This window comes from Staurois parvus, unplaced genomic scaffold (assembly GCF_062004578.1).
Source record: "Staurois parvus isolate SC_StPar_1 unplaced genomic scaffold, SC_StPar_1.0 ptg000965l, whole genome shotgun sequence".
NCBI classification, from domain to species: Eukaryota; Metazoa; Chordata; class Amphibia; order Anura; family Ranidae; genus Staurois; species Staurois parvus.
Genome location: NW_028318761.1, coordinates 306,882 through 322,606, shown reverse-complemented (window position 1 = coordinate 322,606; position 15,725 = coordinate 306,882). Strand labels below are relative to the sequence as shown.

The window sequence follows — 15,725 nt, the reverse complement described above, 5'->3', positions numbered from 1 at the left end:
GTAGACGTTCGTCAATGAGATTGCTAGACGCCGCTCAGGAGACTGACAGGTCTTGATTGATTTCACTGAGTCTGCCTGTATGGTCAGAGTCTACTGGTAGACTCAAGTCTTAGTAAATCAGGGCCTAAAGGTTTAGTAAAGCAAAGGTTAAGTGGGGAGTAAATATCTGAAATCTTGAACCTGCCTCTGCTCAACAGTGTCAACCAATGTGGTTTGAAAAAGAGAAGGCTTGTCAGGAGCTGGTGATTTCACAAAGTTTATTACTTTCATTGCATATATAAAATGGTGTGAGGGCAAGTCCAGGCTCCCTAATGTCCGCAGGATTGGTGGAGGTTTACCGGAGGAAGAGTCAAAGATTGTGAAACAAGTGTAAGGCCTTGGGTGTGCCATTAGCGTAGGCCGCGTATTGTTGTGGATGAGGGAAAGATAGATTACCATGAATAGGGAGGTAGCAGGAAACCCATGGGGACACTCCCAATTTGCGTCTGATTTCTCTCCAGGCCACCAAAGTGTCACGTAAAAGAGGGTTGTATTTTAGGGGAGTTGGAAGCTGGTTTATATTGCATGTAAAATAGCAGCTACATTGTGCGGGTTACCATGTCAGATTCTAGCTGGTGGAGTAAATAGACGACTTGGATAGCCAGTGCAGACTGATGTGTAAGAGACATGCAAGGTTATATATGTGAATGTTGGGAAGGCCCGATCCCCCCTCGCTCCTCCGGTATGTGAATGTTGGGAAGGCCAGATCCCCCCTCGCTCCTCCGGTATGTAAATGTTGGGAAGGCCCGATCCCCCCTCGCTCCTCCGGTATGTGAATGTTGGGAAGGCCCGATCCCCCCTCGCTCCTCCGGTATGTGAATGTTGGGAAGGCTCGGTCCCCCCTCGCTCCTCCGGTATGTGAATGTTGGGAAGGCCCGATCCCCCCTCGCTCCTCCGGTATGTGAATGTTGGGAAGGCCCGATCCCCCTCGCTCCTCCGGTATGTGAATGTTGGGAAGGCCCGATCCCCCCTCGCTCCTCCGGTATGTGAATGTTGGGAAGGCCCAATCCCCCCTCGCTCCTCCGGTATGTGAATGTTGGGAAGGCCCGATCCCCCCTCGCTCCTCCGGTATGTGAATGTTGGGAAGGCTCGATCCCCCCTCGCTCCTCCGGTATGTGAATGTTGGGAAGGCCCGATCCCCCCTCGCTCCTCGGGAGATAGAGGTTTTGCAAAGCTATGCGTGGACGGCGACCCCTCCAGAGAAATTGTGAGAGAGTTGTGTTTAGTTTGGTTACGTCTCCATGCCGGAGTAGTAGAGGAATGGATTGAAGTGGATAAAGTAGTTTTAGGAAAGTCGCCATTTTAAAAAGATGAGATCTCCCCAGGAGCGTGAGGAGCAGACCCACCCACATGGCTAGCAGACACCTTTACCATCCCCCACTTCCCATCTACTTCTCACACGTGGACACTGCTGGTGGACACTTCTACCCTCTACTTTTCACACGTGGACACTGCTAGCAGACACTTCTACCCTCTACTTCTCACACGTGGACACTGCTAGCGGACACTTCTACCGTCTACTTCTCACACGTGGACACTGCTAGCAGACACTTCTACCCTCTACTTCTCACACGTGGACACTGCTAGCGGACACTTCTACCCTCTACTTCTCACACGTGGACACTGCTAGCAGACACCTTTACCCTCCCCCACTTCCGCTCTACTTCTCACAAGTGGACACCGCTGGCAGACACCTTTACCCTCCCCCAATTCCGCTCTACTTCTCACAGGTGGACACCGCTAGCAGACACCTCTACACTCCCCCACTTTCGCTCTGCTTCTCACACGTGGACACCACTAGCAGACACCTCTACCTTCCCCCACCTCCACTCTACTTCCCACACGTGGACACAGCTAGCAGATACCTCTACCCTCCCCCACCTCCACTCTACTTCTCACACGTGGACACCGCTAGCAGACATCTTTACCCTCCCCCACTTAAGCTCTACTTCTCACACGTGGACACAGCTAGCAGACACCTTTACCCTCCCCCTCTTCCTCTCTTTCTCACACGTGGACACAGCTAGCAGACACCTTTACCCTCCCCCTCTTCCGCTCTACTTCTCACATGTGGACACAGCTAGCAGACACCTCAACCCCACTTCACCCAAGGAGATCCCATTACCCCATCTTCTCTGCAGATTTGACCCAGTCATTATCACCCCCTATACTCCAACTGTTGAAGGGCCCCATCTATAGCCGGCAGAAGACGAACTCTCCTTGATCTCCATATACTGTATATCCATCGGTAACTCAGAGATGCTCCCACTTTCCATTAGCCAATCCCTGCTCCTCATCCCTCCACACCCGCCCCATATACAGTCCAGGCGTGGCAGTCCCGGGAGTGCAGCTGTGGCTGTGTGAAGCCTGAATGTCCCAGTAGGAGGAGTTCTGCCCGCAGTGTGAGCTGCACTCCTGGAGGACCCTGTTACAGTCTATGCTGCACCACCCAAAGCTTCATGATTGGCCTTCCTCTGCCTCATTGTCTGATATCAATTGTCCGTGTATTGCTACATGTTGGGGATTTCTGCTACAAATCTGAACTAGGAATAGAGAAACTTCATCCATGTCTTTGGGGACCTCTGATCTCCTTATGAACTGTTTCTTCCATGATGAAGATCAGCCATGGAGTATATCTGAGGTGTATATCAGGGTGTGCTTCTTCCCCACATGAGAGCTGGGATGTCCAGCAACATTCATCTAGAAGACATTTCCCGCACTCAAGGTACTAATACACCTCCAGGGTTGTGTGGGACCCCTGATGTACAGGAAGACAGGACTTCAGAGAGGAACATTTCCCTCACTCAGGACAGGAAAGTGGCTTCTCCCCCGTGTGAGATCTCTGATGTCTGGAAAGATGTGACTTCACTGAAAAACATTTCCCGCACTTAGGACAGGAATACGGCTTCTCCCCCGTGTGAGATCTCTGATGTGTGTAAAGATGGGATATCTGTGAAAAATATTTCCCGCACTCAGGACAGGAATACGGCTTCTCCCCCGTGTGAGATCTCTGATGTGTATAAAGATGGGACTTCTGTGAAAAACATTTCCCACACTCAGGACAGGAATACAACTTCTCCCCCGTGTGAGATCTCTGATGTCTGTAAAGACTGGACTTCTCTGAGAAACATTTCTCGCACTCAGGACAGGAATACGGCTTCTCCCCTGTGTGATATCTCTGATGCTTGTGAAAATGGGATTTCAATGAAAAAAAGTTCCCACACTCAGAACAGGAATATGGTTTTTCCCCTGTGTGAGATCTCTGATGTGTGTAAAGATTGGTCTTCTGTGAAAAACATTCCCCACACTCAGGACATGAATACGGCTTCTCTCCTGTATGAGATCTCTGATGTGTGTAAAGAATAGACCTATCTGAAAAACATTTCCCGCACTCATGACAGGAATACGGCTTTTCTCCTGTGTGAGATCTTTGATGTGTGTAAAGAGTGGACTTCTCTGAAAAACATTTCCCGCACTCAGGACAGGAATACGGTTTCTCCCCCGTGTGAGATCTCTGATGTGTGTAAAGATTGGACTTCACTGAAAAACATTTCCCGCACTCAGGACAGGAATACGGCTTCTCCCCTGTGTGAGATCTTTTATGCACATTAAGATGGCATTTAAAATTAAATCCCTTCCCGCACTCAGTACAGGAGAACCTCTTCCCTGTTGGAAGGCCGGCCCGTTCCCGCACAGTCTGAGGTTCCTCAGGATACGAGGAATCCGATGGTCCATCTACACTGGGTGGTGCCAGATGGACATTGGAGGGAGCCGGGTTTTCTCCTGGACTATACTGTGTGATGTCCTCATCTTCTACTTTCCAGTCTGGAGACAAAGTGAGACAATCCTCAGAGGTTTTCCTCATCTCCCGGCCATGGACTAAAATACAAAGACAAAGAGGATTACTAGACAGGAGCTGATTGGTTCCCCCAAACCAGGACTCCGCCCACATCAGGCAGCTTGGACTCTGAGGAGCTTACAATTCCACCCTCAAGGGAACTAGGAAATGGCTCCTCTGATCTCCTACCAGGTCATTTCTTTATTCATGGACCTTAGTCAGAGAGTGAGGAAACAACCAGAACTGTCTTTTATAGGAGGGACAGTGATGAGGGGATTATAGGACGAGGGTCCCCACCCCCTCTATCACTCATCGCCATCTTCCCAACACAAGAAGTACTGCACTTCCTTATTTAGTCCATGATTTAGTCATGAAGAACAGCGGGGCTGAGCCCCACCAGAGGTCAGAGAGTGAGGATGGGGGGAGAACAACCAAGATGAAGACTGGACTGATCCTGAAGACCACCATCATTGGGATATTGACTCCTCCCTCATTATCACTTTCTGTTTAAGGGTCCAAAGTTGGAGGATGTTATCACATTATTATCACCATGTAAAAGTCTGGGCTCCAATCACATCAACCGATATAAAATGTCCAGCTGGGAGGAAATGGGTGTAACAAAAGAGAATCCATATTATGTGTATATATAGCAGTGGGGGGAGGGGGAAGAGCAGAAGTCAGGACTATGGAATGTACAACATAGATTATATAGTACAGGGGTCAGGAGTATGTAATGTACAACACAGAGTATATAGTGCAGGGGTCAGGAGTATGTAATGTACAACATAGAGTATATAGTGCAGGGGTCAGGAGTATGTAATGTACAACATAGAGTATATAGTGCAGGGGTCAGGACTATGTAATGTACAACATAGAGTATATAGTGCAGGGGTCAGGACTATGTAATGTACAACATAGAGTATATAGTGCAGGGGTCAGGAGTATGTAATGTACAACATGGAGTATATAGTGCAGGGGTCAGGAGTATGTAATGTACAACATAGAGTATATAGTGCAGGGGTCAGGAGTATGGAATGGACAATATAAATGATACAGTGTAAAGGTCAGGCCTCATAATATTGGCATTCAGTATTTAATTGTAATCTAAATGTTTACTGTAGACAAGTTGCAGAGGTCCCACACCGCTGCCTCCCATCTCCTGAGACTGCACTCAGTGACTTGGGTCTGAGACACTACAGACATATCCCTCCCCTGGCACAGGTGACAAATACTGGGAGAATTGCTATGTCACCTCCATGAGGCATAACATCAAAAGAACATGTCCAGGTGCCTAGGTCTAGTAACACTTATGGTGAAAATGAACATTTTGCTGCCAGCTGAACCCCAGAACCTCCATAAATCCAGTCTAGAGACATAAATTGTGTCTGCAGCACAGAGAAGGAAGATTATCCGAGAGAAATCCAGGAATACAGGACGGGGAACACAGCTCAGGAAAGTGACCAGGGGATTACAGGCTGATATCACCCAGTCCCCGCCCTACTCTGGACCAATCAGTAAGCAGTATGGGTGGAGGAATGGATTTAGTGTTCATGACCCACCTGTGCTGATCTCTGTAGGAGTGTCCTCCTCTATAAATGTCCCCGTTATTCCATCCTCCTCCATAGACTGCTGATCATCCCTCACATACGCCTCTTCTTCTTCTGCTTTCACCTCAAATTCTATATCGATTGGATCTCCACTCTAAATCAAGGAAATGAGAGAAAATATCATCTGTAAAATGTAAGATTTATGATTGTGACATCACACACAAAATCCACACATTGTCTCCCTTCACAGAAGCAGATCACATGTGATATGTGGGTACATTTCCCCTAAATACCGCATGCCATCCTGAAACTGTCCATTTCCTATCCCGTGTTGCGGTATTGACCACAAACACTGAACACGCTCAGTAAATACCGCATGAACAGGCGTTACATTCACAGAAGGAAATAAAGAATGAAATGCATGCGGTCATTAATTAGTGGTGGAGACATGCGGCATTCAGGAAATGTGTACTGCTTGGTAAAGAGTGGGCGGCCGCTGGCATCCTTAACAACCAGTAAACAACATGGTTGTTAGGGAGCGAGCGGCCGCCACGTCCTAACCAACCGATAAATCTAAAAAAAGAATTACCGGCAATGAAAAATTAAGAAAATGGCGTGGGGTCCCCCCCCTTGGGTCTGGTATGGATTTTGAGGGGGGACCCCTTGCCAAAATGAAAGAAATACATACCAGACCCCTATCTGAGCATGCAGCACGGCAGGTCAGTAAATGGGGGGATGAGAAAGCGACCCCCCCCCGAAACATACCAGGCCACGTGCCCTTAACATGGAGTGGATGCTCTGGGGCGGGGGGGCTTTGCTCCTCCAAAGCACCTTGTCCATGTTGATGAGGACAAGGGACTCTTCCCTACAACCCAGGCTAGTGGCTGTGGGGGTTTGCAGGTCGGGGACTTACAAAAAACTTAACAAGGAAGCCCTCAGATCCCTCACTCCATGTGAATGAGTATGGGGTACATGGTACCCCTAATTATTGACCCCAAAAAAGTATTCCGTTAAAAAGACAGCAGGCAGTTTTTGACAAGTCCTTTATTAAAAAAGCAAAAATAAAGCAAAATGCCCCCCCGCTGTAGATCCATCATCAATCACGATGCTCGCTGTCACTGCTGACTCGGAAAGAAAAGCTCCGCTCCCAGTGAAGACTCCCCTCTGTCTGACAGCTCTGCTACCTCCTGCCACTAAATATACTAAGGGACGGTGCCACTCGGTGATGTCACTGACCGGGGCATGTTGTATTGGTGACGTCACTGACCAGGGCATGTTGTATTGGTGATGTCACTGACCGGGGCATATTGTATTGGTGACGTCACTGACCGGGGCATGTTGTATTGGTGACGTCACTGCCCGGGGCATGTTGTATTGGTGATGTCACTGACCGGGGCATGTTGTATTGGTGATGTCACTAACCGGGGCATGTTGTATTGGTGACGTCACTAACCGGGGCATGTTGTATTGGTGATGTCACTGACCGGGGCATGTTGTATTGGTGACATCACAAGAGGGCAAGGCCACCCAGTGACATCACAGGGTTGTAGCGCTCCTTAGTTTATTTAGAAGTGGGAGGCGGCAGAGCTGTCATATGGCAGGAGGGGAGCTTTGTTTTTTCTTTGAGTCAGCAATGACAGCGAGTATCGTGATTGGATCATCGATAAATCTACATCAGGCGGACATTTTTCTTTATTTTTGTTTTGTCAAAAATTTCTTCCAGTGTTTTTTTTACACTACACTGTTTGGTGAATGAATAGGGGTACTATGTACTCTATACTCATTCACATTGTGGGGGGCCGGGATCTTGAGGCCTCCTTGTTAAAGGTGGCTTCTAGATTTTAATCTGTCACATGTTCACCCAGATGCCACACCCACAGCGACTAGCTAACCAAGGTGGGCACGTGCGGCCGTGACTTGGGGTAAGAGGAAGTAAGGGGAACTTACCTGTGAATGTATCTACGTATATAAGACCGTCCGTGACATACTTTCACAGCCCATACTACCTCTTGGCCACCACCGGGGGGAGACTTTACTCCAATCCAGATGGCTGACCACACACTGGCAGATACAAATCTTACATACAATCTGATGCACTAACTATTGTTGAGGAGCAGCCTAGCAATCACACACCTTTCTAGGATTCCTCCATCTATCCTACAAGCCAGAACCCCGATGTTAATCACTCTTCCACTGTCCACACACCCCCACACCAGACACACCACAAACGGTAGCTGGCCACCACCCAACAGTTTATCCACAGAACGGTCTGCTGGGACACCCCACACACACAGATCTCCGTCTGGCAGATCTGTTACCTTTTACAATCTGCACGCAATTTGCAAACACACAGAGCAATTGCATATAGATTGGCAATGAGCTTGTACGAGCGTATAAAGACACTAAAATACAATACAATCTAATCTCTCCAATCTGATCTCTCCAATCTGATCTCTCCGGAGATATGAGCCCGAGCTTAAATACACAGAAGTCACTTATTAATTTTAAGATTTAATATCCCGAAAGTGGGCGGTGCATAAAATATGTACAAAGTATAAAGAGTTACAGAAGATACATAAAATACAAGAAGACACACATATTCACTGTAAAATAAAAGGGAATAAAAAGCAGAAATTAAACTTTTACCAAGATTTATTCTGTGACTGGAGCAAGTCAGAGAAAGTCCACAATCCGTCAGTTAATAGGACGCGCTCCATACGAATCACACTGTCCCAATGTACGGGTCCTCAATTTATGGGGATATGGACGTGGGCTGGACATTAGTTCTTGGCCAATCGACTCTGAGGGGTGTTCCTGTACCCGCCCACAGGCTGTTCTGGGTGCTGAACTGCCCAAAGTCAATTGGACCAAGACCGGTTTGAATCACCAAGTCGGGGATTGAATTTCCAACACCAGTGCATCGGTCCGATCGCGACAATACCAATCACTGTTCCGCTATCCCACTCCAGCACCACATAACCATTTTCTGCATTTTTCTGGAATTCTACATAGTCCACAAATATAGTTTTTATATGCCGATGCAGCCTACACAGTGCCCCATCAGAAGGAAGTATTGTCATCTCTCTGCAACTAATATTTTAGCTTTTATGAGGGATGAAACATATTCCTTTGATCTATGTATGTACTTTTAGTGCTCCCTAGACAGATTGGAGCCCCCCTGGTGTCATGAAGCCGAAACATCTGCGTTTCTCTTTTAAGCTTCAGGAAGATGGCAGAGTCTGATTACGTATAGGTGACAAAATCTTATAAGCACCCAGGTGCCACTTCCAGAGGAAGCTAGGTCCCTTCAGATGCTAATTGTTGACCATCTGTCTCTGAATACCTTATTTCTTTAATGACAAGGAATTAACTAAATTTACGATTACATATTGCTACAGGTCACATTTCAGCTACTCAAATCTGTACATTTCAGTCACACAATAAGCCCCCCACCCACATCCTCCCACAACCACTGGCCAGGGTTGTGGCGATGGGACCCTTGTCCCCATCGACATGGAGAAAAGGTGCTTTTGGGGGGGCCCCTGCCCCAAAGTAACCACCCCATGTTGAGGGTGTGTTACCTGGTATGGTTCAGGAGAAAGGTGGGCACTCACTAAGGGTCTGGTATTGATTTTGCAGGGGAACCCACACCATTTTTTAAATTATTTTGGCACCAGGGTTTCCCTAAAAATCAGACCTGTCACAGCTGTCAATATTCGCCTCTTGTTTACTGGTTGTTGAGGACACTGGCGGCTGCCCTCTCCTTAACAACAAGCTATTTACAAGTGTTGCTAAGGACACCAGTGGTAAATTACCCGCAGGATTCACTACTAAAAAACAGCATGCAGTATCTTACTACATACTGGGATACGGGAAGATACCGCTTTGTGATTGGAGCCCATAGTCTCTACAAGTCCATGTTCTAGATTCTCCATCCCACCAACCTTGTAATAGTGAGGGATGGTGCGACCTTCCTGTGTGGAATCCCGGGAATACAGAGGACGGGGACATCTCTCTGGGGGGTTCCTGATATTAGGTGGCTCCATCATATCCTTGTGTCCTTCTGAAAACTCCTCCATCACTCCATACTCCTCATCCTCCTCTTTATACTCTTCTTTACCATCAATATTATCATCCCCGAGGATTCCACTCTGAAAGATATAATAAAACATTCATTGTAACAAACATGCTGTGTATAAATCACAACTACCAATAATTGTCATCATCTACCTGATGATGGTGAGGGATGGTGTGACCTTCCTGTGTGGAATCCCGGGAATACAGAGGACGGGGACATCTCTCTGGTGGGTTCCTGTAGCTGGATGACTCCACCATGGTGTCCTGGTACAGATCTTTGTGTTCTTTTAGAAGCTCTGACTCCTCCATCCCCCCATCCTCCTCCTCCTCCTCTTTTATCTCTTCTTTAACCTCAACTTTAGGATCTCTCAGGTTTCCACTCTGAATATATAATAAAAATGCCATCAATGGTAACAATGCAGATAATGTACAGATCCTAATGATACTATCAGTGATTGTTCCTCATCTACCTGATGATGGTGAGGGATGGTGTGACCTTCCTGTGTGGAATCCCGGGAATACAGAGGACGGGGACATCTCTCTGGTGGGTTCCCATGACTGGATCCATCTGTAGGAAACACACACACTGACTGAATCCATTGTTTCTATGTGTTTATCAGATGATGGGGGATCTTGGTGGATCCTCCGTACTGCTCTCTCCTTTACAATAAAATCTCCTCTTACCCGGTGATGTGAGGGGCGGCTGATTGTCCATCATGACGTCCTTGTAGAGATCCTTGTGTCCTTCTAAATACTCCCACTCCTCCATGGAGAAATAGACAGTGACACCCTGACACCTTATAGGAACCTGACACACACAATGATACAGTCGCCATCCAGACACATCCCTTGTCTGTTACTGGAGAATGTCCCAGAATTCCCGGCACCGCTCACCTCTCCTGTCAGCAGCTCAGTGATCTCTCTGGTGACTTCTAGAATCTTCTTCTTCTTTCTCTCTTCTATCAGGGAGGGAGGTGGAGGCAATGTGATGTCATATGATCTCCAGACTTCACAGGAGGAAAACTCTACATCTGAACACAAATAGTCACATCAAATGATATTCCCAGAATCCTCCTCACCTCTCCATTCAGGTCTCCATTTTATTAAAGCCCCACTTCAGGCTGAGGTATAATTCCCCCCACAGGACCCCCACATAACTCAGGGTAAAGCTTGGTGTAAGCAGTTCTGATGTCATTACATATAACAGGACAAACAGTCCCACTGTGTTAGTGAGAATAACAAGTACCTGCTGACATCCTAAGAGCATAAAAAACTAGAAAAGCTACAATTTCTGGGGAAATTGTGTGAAGTGTTCTTGCCTCTACCAGTATTCTACAACTGGAGTGGGCGGAGTAACTGTGAAAAATCATGTCCTGAATTTTCAGCTCCCACTCTAGTTTTGAACATTCCGCCATTCATTCCTATGGGACCAATTTCACCACAAATACGGCGATATTTTGTGAACCGTTTGGCAAAACGTTCCACAAAGTAATAGCTCACCAATCGGGAACAATCCGCACGTTTCGGTATATTACTGTCTATGTAGTGTAACAACTGTGGGAGGAGTTAGGGGGGTAAATTTGGCTATAATAATAAAAATATATATGTGAGATAACAGGAAGTGGTCTGCCATGTGAGAACACTTAAAAAGCCAGATGGAGGGACTTTGGGAGGAGGAGCTGTGAGGTAAGTGTGATGTCATAGGATTATCTGACTCTGGATGGAGGGACATTGGAGGGGAGGAGCTGTGAGGTCAGTGCGATGTCATAGGATTCTCTGACTCTGGATGGAGGGACATTGGGAGGAGGAGCTGTGAGGTCAGTGTGATGTCATAGGATTCTCTGACTCTGGATGGAGGGACATTGGGGGGGAGGAGCTGTGAGGTCAGTGTGATGTCATAGGATTCTCTGACTCTGGATGGAGGGACATTGGGAGGAGGAGCTGTGAGGTCAGTGTGATGTCATAGGATTCTCTGACTCCGGATGGAGGGACATTGGGAGGAGCTTTGAGGTCAGTGTGATTTTATGGGATTCTCTGACTCAGGATGGAGGGACATTTGGATGGGGAGATTTGAGGGGTCCTCTATATGAGGCTCTCATGCAAACCAAATCCTTGTTCCTGGGTGCGTCCTACCTCTCCTAAACTGAAGAGTGACCTTTGACCTTTACCATCCAGAAATCTGTCCGGAATCTGTGGAAGTAAGCTGTCATGTGATCAGGTGACGTGCAGAGGAACGGAGTGTAAATAGCAGACAATTGTCTCCAGAGCTCCCTGTGACGGAAGCGTAGGCAGGACAGAACACACAAAGAAGACGGGGAACACACAAAAACTTTACTGAACTCTGAAAGACACTCAATCCGGACAGTTCATGGCACTCCGCAACATGTGGCTCATAGGGACACCCACGGTAAGCGGGCTCACAGGGACTCAACGGGAACTTGGCTGTGGCATTTGGCCTCAACACAGCTCCTACACAACGTACTAGGGACAACAGCTCACGGGGACTCAATGGGATTCCAGCTGTGGAATCTGGCCTAGCACAGCACCCACCCAGCTTTCTAGGGACATTGGGCTCACAGGGACTCAACGGGACTCTAGTTGTGGAGTCTGGCCTAGCACAGCTCCCACCCAGCTTTCTAGGGACATCGGGCTCACGGGGACTCAACGGGTAGTGATGGCTCAAGCACTCAGGGGCATCACAGGTAGCTATACTCTGGGCACACCACGGGGCGGTTCAAGTAAGGGTAGTCTCGACGTGCAATAGGGCAGTTCATGACACGAGTAGTCGGTGTGCACACCAGAGGGGTCACTACACAGAAAATCAATCCAAGGAAACAACAGGCAGGACGAGGAATAGCAAGAAGGAGCTGAGAGACAAATGAGAATATTGCTCAGCCAATGGGAGATGATCTCAGCATGACTTCCATCATGAAGGAGATGAGGGGGAGGGGAGGAAGTCACTGAAGGTGACCATAGATCCATGGAAATTCAGCTGGTTCAGCAGGGATCGCTCACATTTCCATCCATGTGTGGCCACTGCCGGATAAAAGCCACTCCCCCAGCGGCTGCAGCCAATAGCTTCAGTGCTGATCTGTGTATTCTGAGAGCGGAGGAGTCCCCCCATTGTCAGAATACAAGAGTGCAGCGGGGAGGATTCCCCCATCCACCTCCAATGTGTGGATGGGGGAATCACTTCAGTTTTTATGGTCATCCCGCTGGCTGAACGATAAAACTGAACCATGTAGGCCAGCTTTGGGAGCAAATATATTATCATCAACTCCTCCCCCTGAAGGGGTTCATCTGGGTTCCCACACTATATATTATTATTATTATTATTATACAGGATTTATGGCGCCAACAGTTTTACAATATAACGGGAGACAATACAGCAACAATACAGTTCAATACAAGAGGCTTAGGAGGGCTCTGATCCTGGGAGCTTATAATCTAGGAGGGAGGGGCTAGTGGTACAAAAGGTAGTAACTGTGGGGGATGGACTGGGAGCTAGAGAGTAGAAGGTCTTGTAAGAAGCAGAGAGTACGGTTTGGGTGATATTTAGAGACAAGAGAATTATAAATGGCTTTATATGTTATTGTTAATGTTTTGAATTTTTTCTGTTGGGCAATGGGAAGCCAGTGGAGGGATTGGCAGAGAGGGGTGGAGGACACTGAATGGAGGGATTGGCAGAGAGGGGTGGAGGACACTGAATGGAGGCCAGTGGAGGGATTGGCAGAGAGGGGTGGAGGACACTGAGTGGAGGCCAGTGGAGGGATTGGCAGAGAGGGGTGGAGGATACTGAGTGGAGGCCAGTGGAGGGATTGGCAGAGAGGGGTGGAGGACACTGAGTGGAGGCATGAAGGGGTTGGCAGAGAGGGGTGGAGGACACTGAATGGAGGCCAGTGGAGGGATTGGCAGAGAGGGGAGGAGGACACTGAATGGAGGCCAGTGGAGGGATTAGCAGAGAGGGGTGGAGGACACTGAATGGGGGCCAGTGAAGGGACTGGCAGAGAGTGGTGGAGGACACTGAATGGAGGCCAGTGGAGGGATTGGCAGAGAGGGGTGGAGTACACTGAATGGAGGCCAGTGGAGGGATTGGCAGAGAGGGGTGGAGGACACTGAATGGAGGCTAGTGGAGGGATTGGCAGAGAGGGGTGGAGGACACTGAGTGGAGGCAGTGGAGGGATTGGCAGAGAGGGGTGGAGGACACTGAGTGGAGGCAGTGGAGGGATTGGCAGAGAGGGGTGGAGGACACTGAATGGAGGCCAGTGGAGGGATTGGCAGAGAGGGGTGGAGGACACTGAATGGAGGCCATTGAAGGGATTGGCAGAGAGGGGAGGAGGACACTGAATGGAGGCCAGTGGAGGGATTGGCAGAGAGGGGTGGAGGACACTGAATGGAGGCCAGTGGAGGGATTGGCAGAGAGGGGTGGAGGACACTGAATGGAGGCCAGTGGAGGGATTGGCAGAGAGGGGTGGAGGACACTGAATGGAGGCCAGTGGAGGGATTGGCAGAGAGGGGTGGAGGACACTGAATTGAGGCCAGTGGAGGGATTGGCAGAGAGGGGTGGAGGACAATGAATGGAGGCCAGTGGAGGGATTGGCAGAGAGGGGTGGAGGACAATGAATGGAGGCCAGTGGAGGGATTGGCAGAGAGGGATGGAGACCAGTGGAGGGATTGGCAGAGAGGGGTGGAAGACACTGAGTGGAGGCAGTGGAGGGATTGGCAGAGAGGGGTGGAGGACACTGAGTGGAGGCAGTGGAGGGATTGGCAGAGAGGGGTGGAGGACACTGAATGGAGGCCAGTGGAGGGATTGGCAGAGAGGGGTGGAGGACACTGAATGGAGGCCAGTGAAGGGATTGGCAGAGAGGGGAGGAGGACACTGAATGGAGGCCAGTGGAGGGATTGGCAGAGAGGGGTGGAGGACACTGAATGGAGGCCAGTGGAGGGATTGGCAGAGAGGGGTGGAGGACACTGAATGGAGGCCAGTGGAGGGATTGGCAGAGAGGGGTGGAGGACACTGAATGGAGGCCAGTGGAGGGATTGGCAGAGAGGGGTGGAGGACAATGAATGGAGGCCAGTGGAGGGATTGGCAGAGAGGGGTGGAGGACACTGAATGGAGGCCAGTGGAGGGATTGGCAGAGAGGGGTGGAGGACAATGAATGGAGGCCAGTGGAGGGATTGGCAGAGAGGGGTGGAAGACAATGAATGGAGGCCAGTGGAGGGATTGGCAGAGAGGGATGGAGACCAGCGGAGGGATTGGCAGAGAGGGGTGGCAGATACAGAACGGTTGGTAAGGTGGATGAGTCTGGCATCAGCATTCATGATAGACTGAAGAGGGGATAGCCTGCGATGAGGTCGGCCAATGAGGAGGGAGTTACAATAGTCAAGGCGAGATATAACAAGGGAGTGAATAAGTTGCTTAGTGGTTTCCGAGGTTAGGAACGGGCGTATCTTGGAGATGTTGCGGAGGTGAAGTCTACAAGATTTGGACAGTGATTGGATTTGGGGGTGAAAGGACAGATGGGAGTCTAGGATTACACATAGTACCCTGGGATGAGGGGAGGGACTGATGGTTGTATTATTGATCTTGATGGAGAAGTCGGGGGAGGGGGCACGGGCTGGAGGGAATACTAAGAGATCAGTTTTGGAAAGATTGAGTTTGAGGAAGTGGAGGGACATCCATGCCGATATGTCACTTAGTAGGATAGTAATATATATGTGTGTATCATCATCTGCTGAAGATAAAAGACATCACAGTGACTATGGAGGAAGAGGACGGACATGACGGGGGGTTATTGGGTGTAAATAGAACATAACATCTTATTACCTCCTCTGCTGCCACTTCCATCAACATCTCCCATCTACTTCCTGTCTGTACCTGACATCACTTCCTGTCTGTCTTCCATAGAGACATCCTGTCTGAGTAGAAGTGAGATCCCCACCTTGTGGAGCTCAGAGGAACTGCAGCCCTGAGAAGCGTCTGGTAGTGTGACCCCGGCCTTGTGCTGGGTGTGTATGGACTGTAGATCCTTATAGAGGGGTCACCTCCACTTCCACCAAGGGGGACAGAAATATATGACTGCTCGGGGGAGAACAATTTTGGCCCCTTTGATTTTGCAGTAAAATGTAATTGCAGATTTAGTCCTGTCACACATCTGTTATATGGATACAAGGAACTCCAGTTGAGAAATTGCCCCGATCCTCATATTAGATCAGATTTTTTT

General features: G+C 48.9%; 2 protein-coding genes across 2 annotated transcripts; both read right to left on the bottom strand.

Annotated features, from left to right (window-relative positions):
• Positions 1-243: 243 nt before the first annotated feature.
• LOC149441610 (uncharacterized) lies at positions 244-4,018 on the bottom strand. The gene is made up of 2 exons (XM_089657098.1): positions 2,074-4,018; positions 244-2,018 (listed from the first exon to the last, which is right to left on the bottom strand). Exon 1 carries the CDS (start codon positions 3,989-3,991, stop codon positions 2,840-2,842), a length of 1,152 nt encoding a protein of 383 aa, XP_089513224.1. The 5' UTR covers positions 3,992-4,018; the 3' UTR covers positions 244-2,018; positions 2,074-2,839.
• A 1,350-nt stretch (positions 4,019-5,368) lies between these two features.
• LOC149441609 (uncharacterized) lies at positions 5,369-15,355 on the bottom strand. The gene is made up of 3 exons (XM_089657111.1): positions 15,329-15,355; positions 9,369-9,575; positions 5,369-5,578 (listed from the first exon to the last, which is right to left on the bottom strand). Exons 1-3 carry the CDS (start codon positions 15,353-15,355, stop codon positions 5,426-5,428), a joined length of 387 nt encoding a protein of 128 aa, XP_089513237.1. The 3' UTR covers positions 5,369-5,425.
• Between the last annotated feature and the right edge of the window lie 370 nt (positions 15,356-15,725).

Coding starts and splice junctions, on each gene's coding strand:
- LOC149441610 (XM_089657098.1), bottom strand. CDS start 3,991: ATGTGGGCGGAGTCCTGGTTTGGGGGAACCAATCAGCTCCTGTCTAGT.
- LOC149441609 (XM_089657111.1), bottom strand. CDS start 15,355: ATGTTGATGGAAGTGGCAGCAGAGGAG. Junction 9,576..15,328: donor TGGAAGTGGCAGCAGAGGAG/GTAATAAGATGT, acceptor TATATCTTTCAG/AGTGGAATCCTCGGGGATGA. Junction 5,579..9,368: donor CCATCCCTCACTATTACAAG/GTTGGTGGGATG, acceptor TCCTTGATTTAG/AGTGGAGATCCAATCGATAT.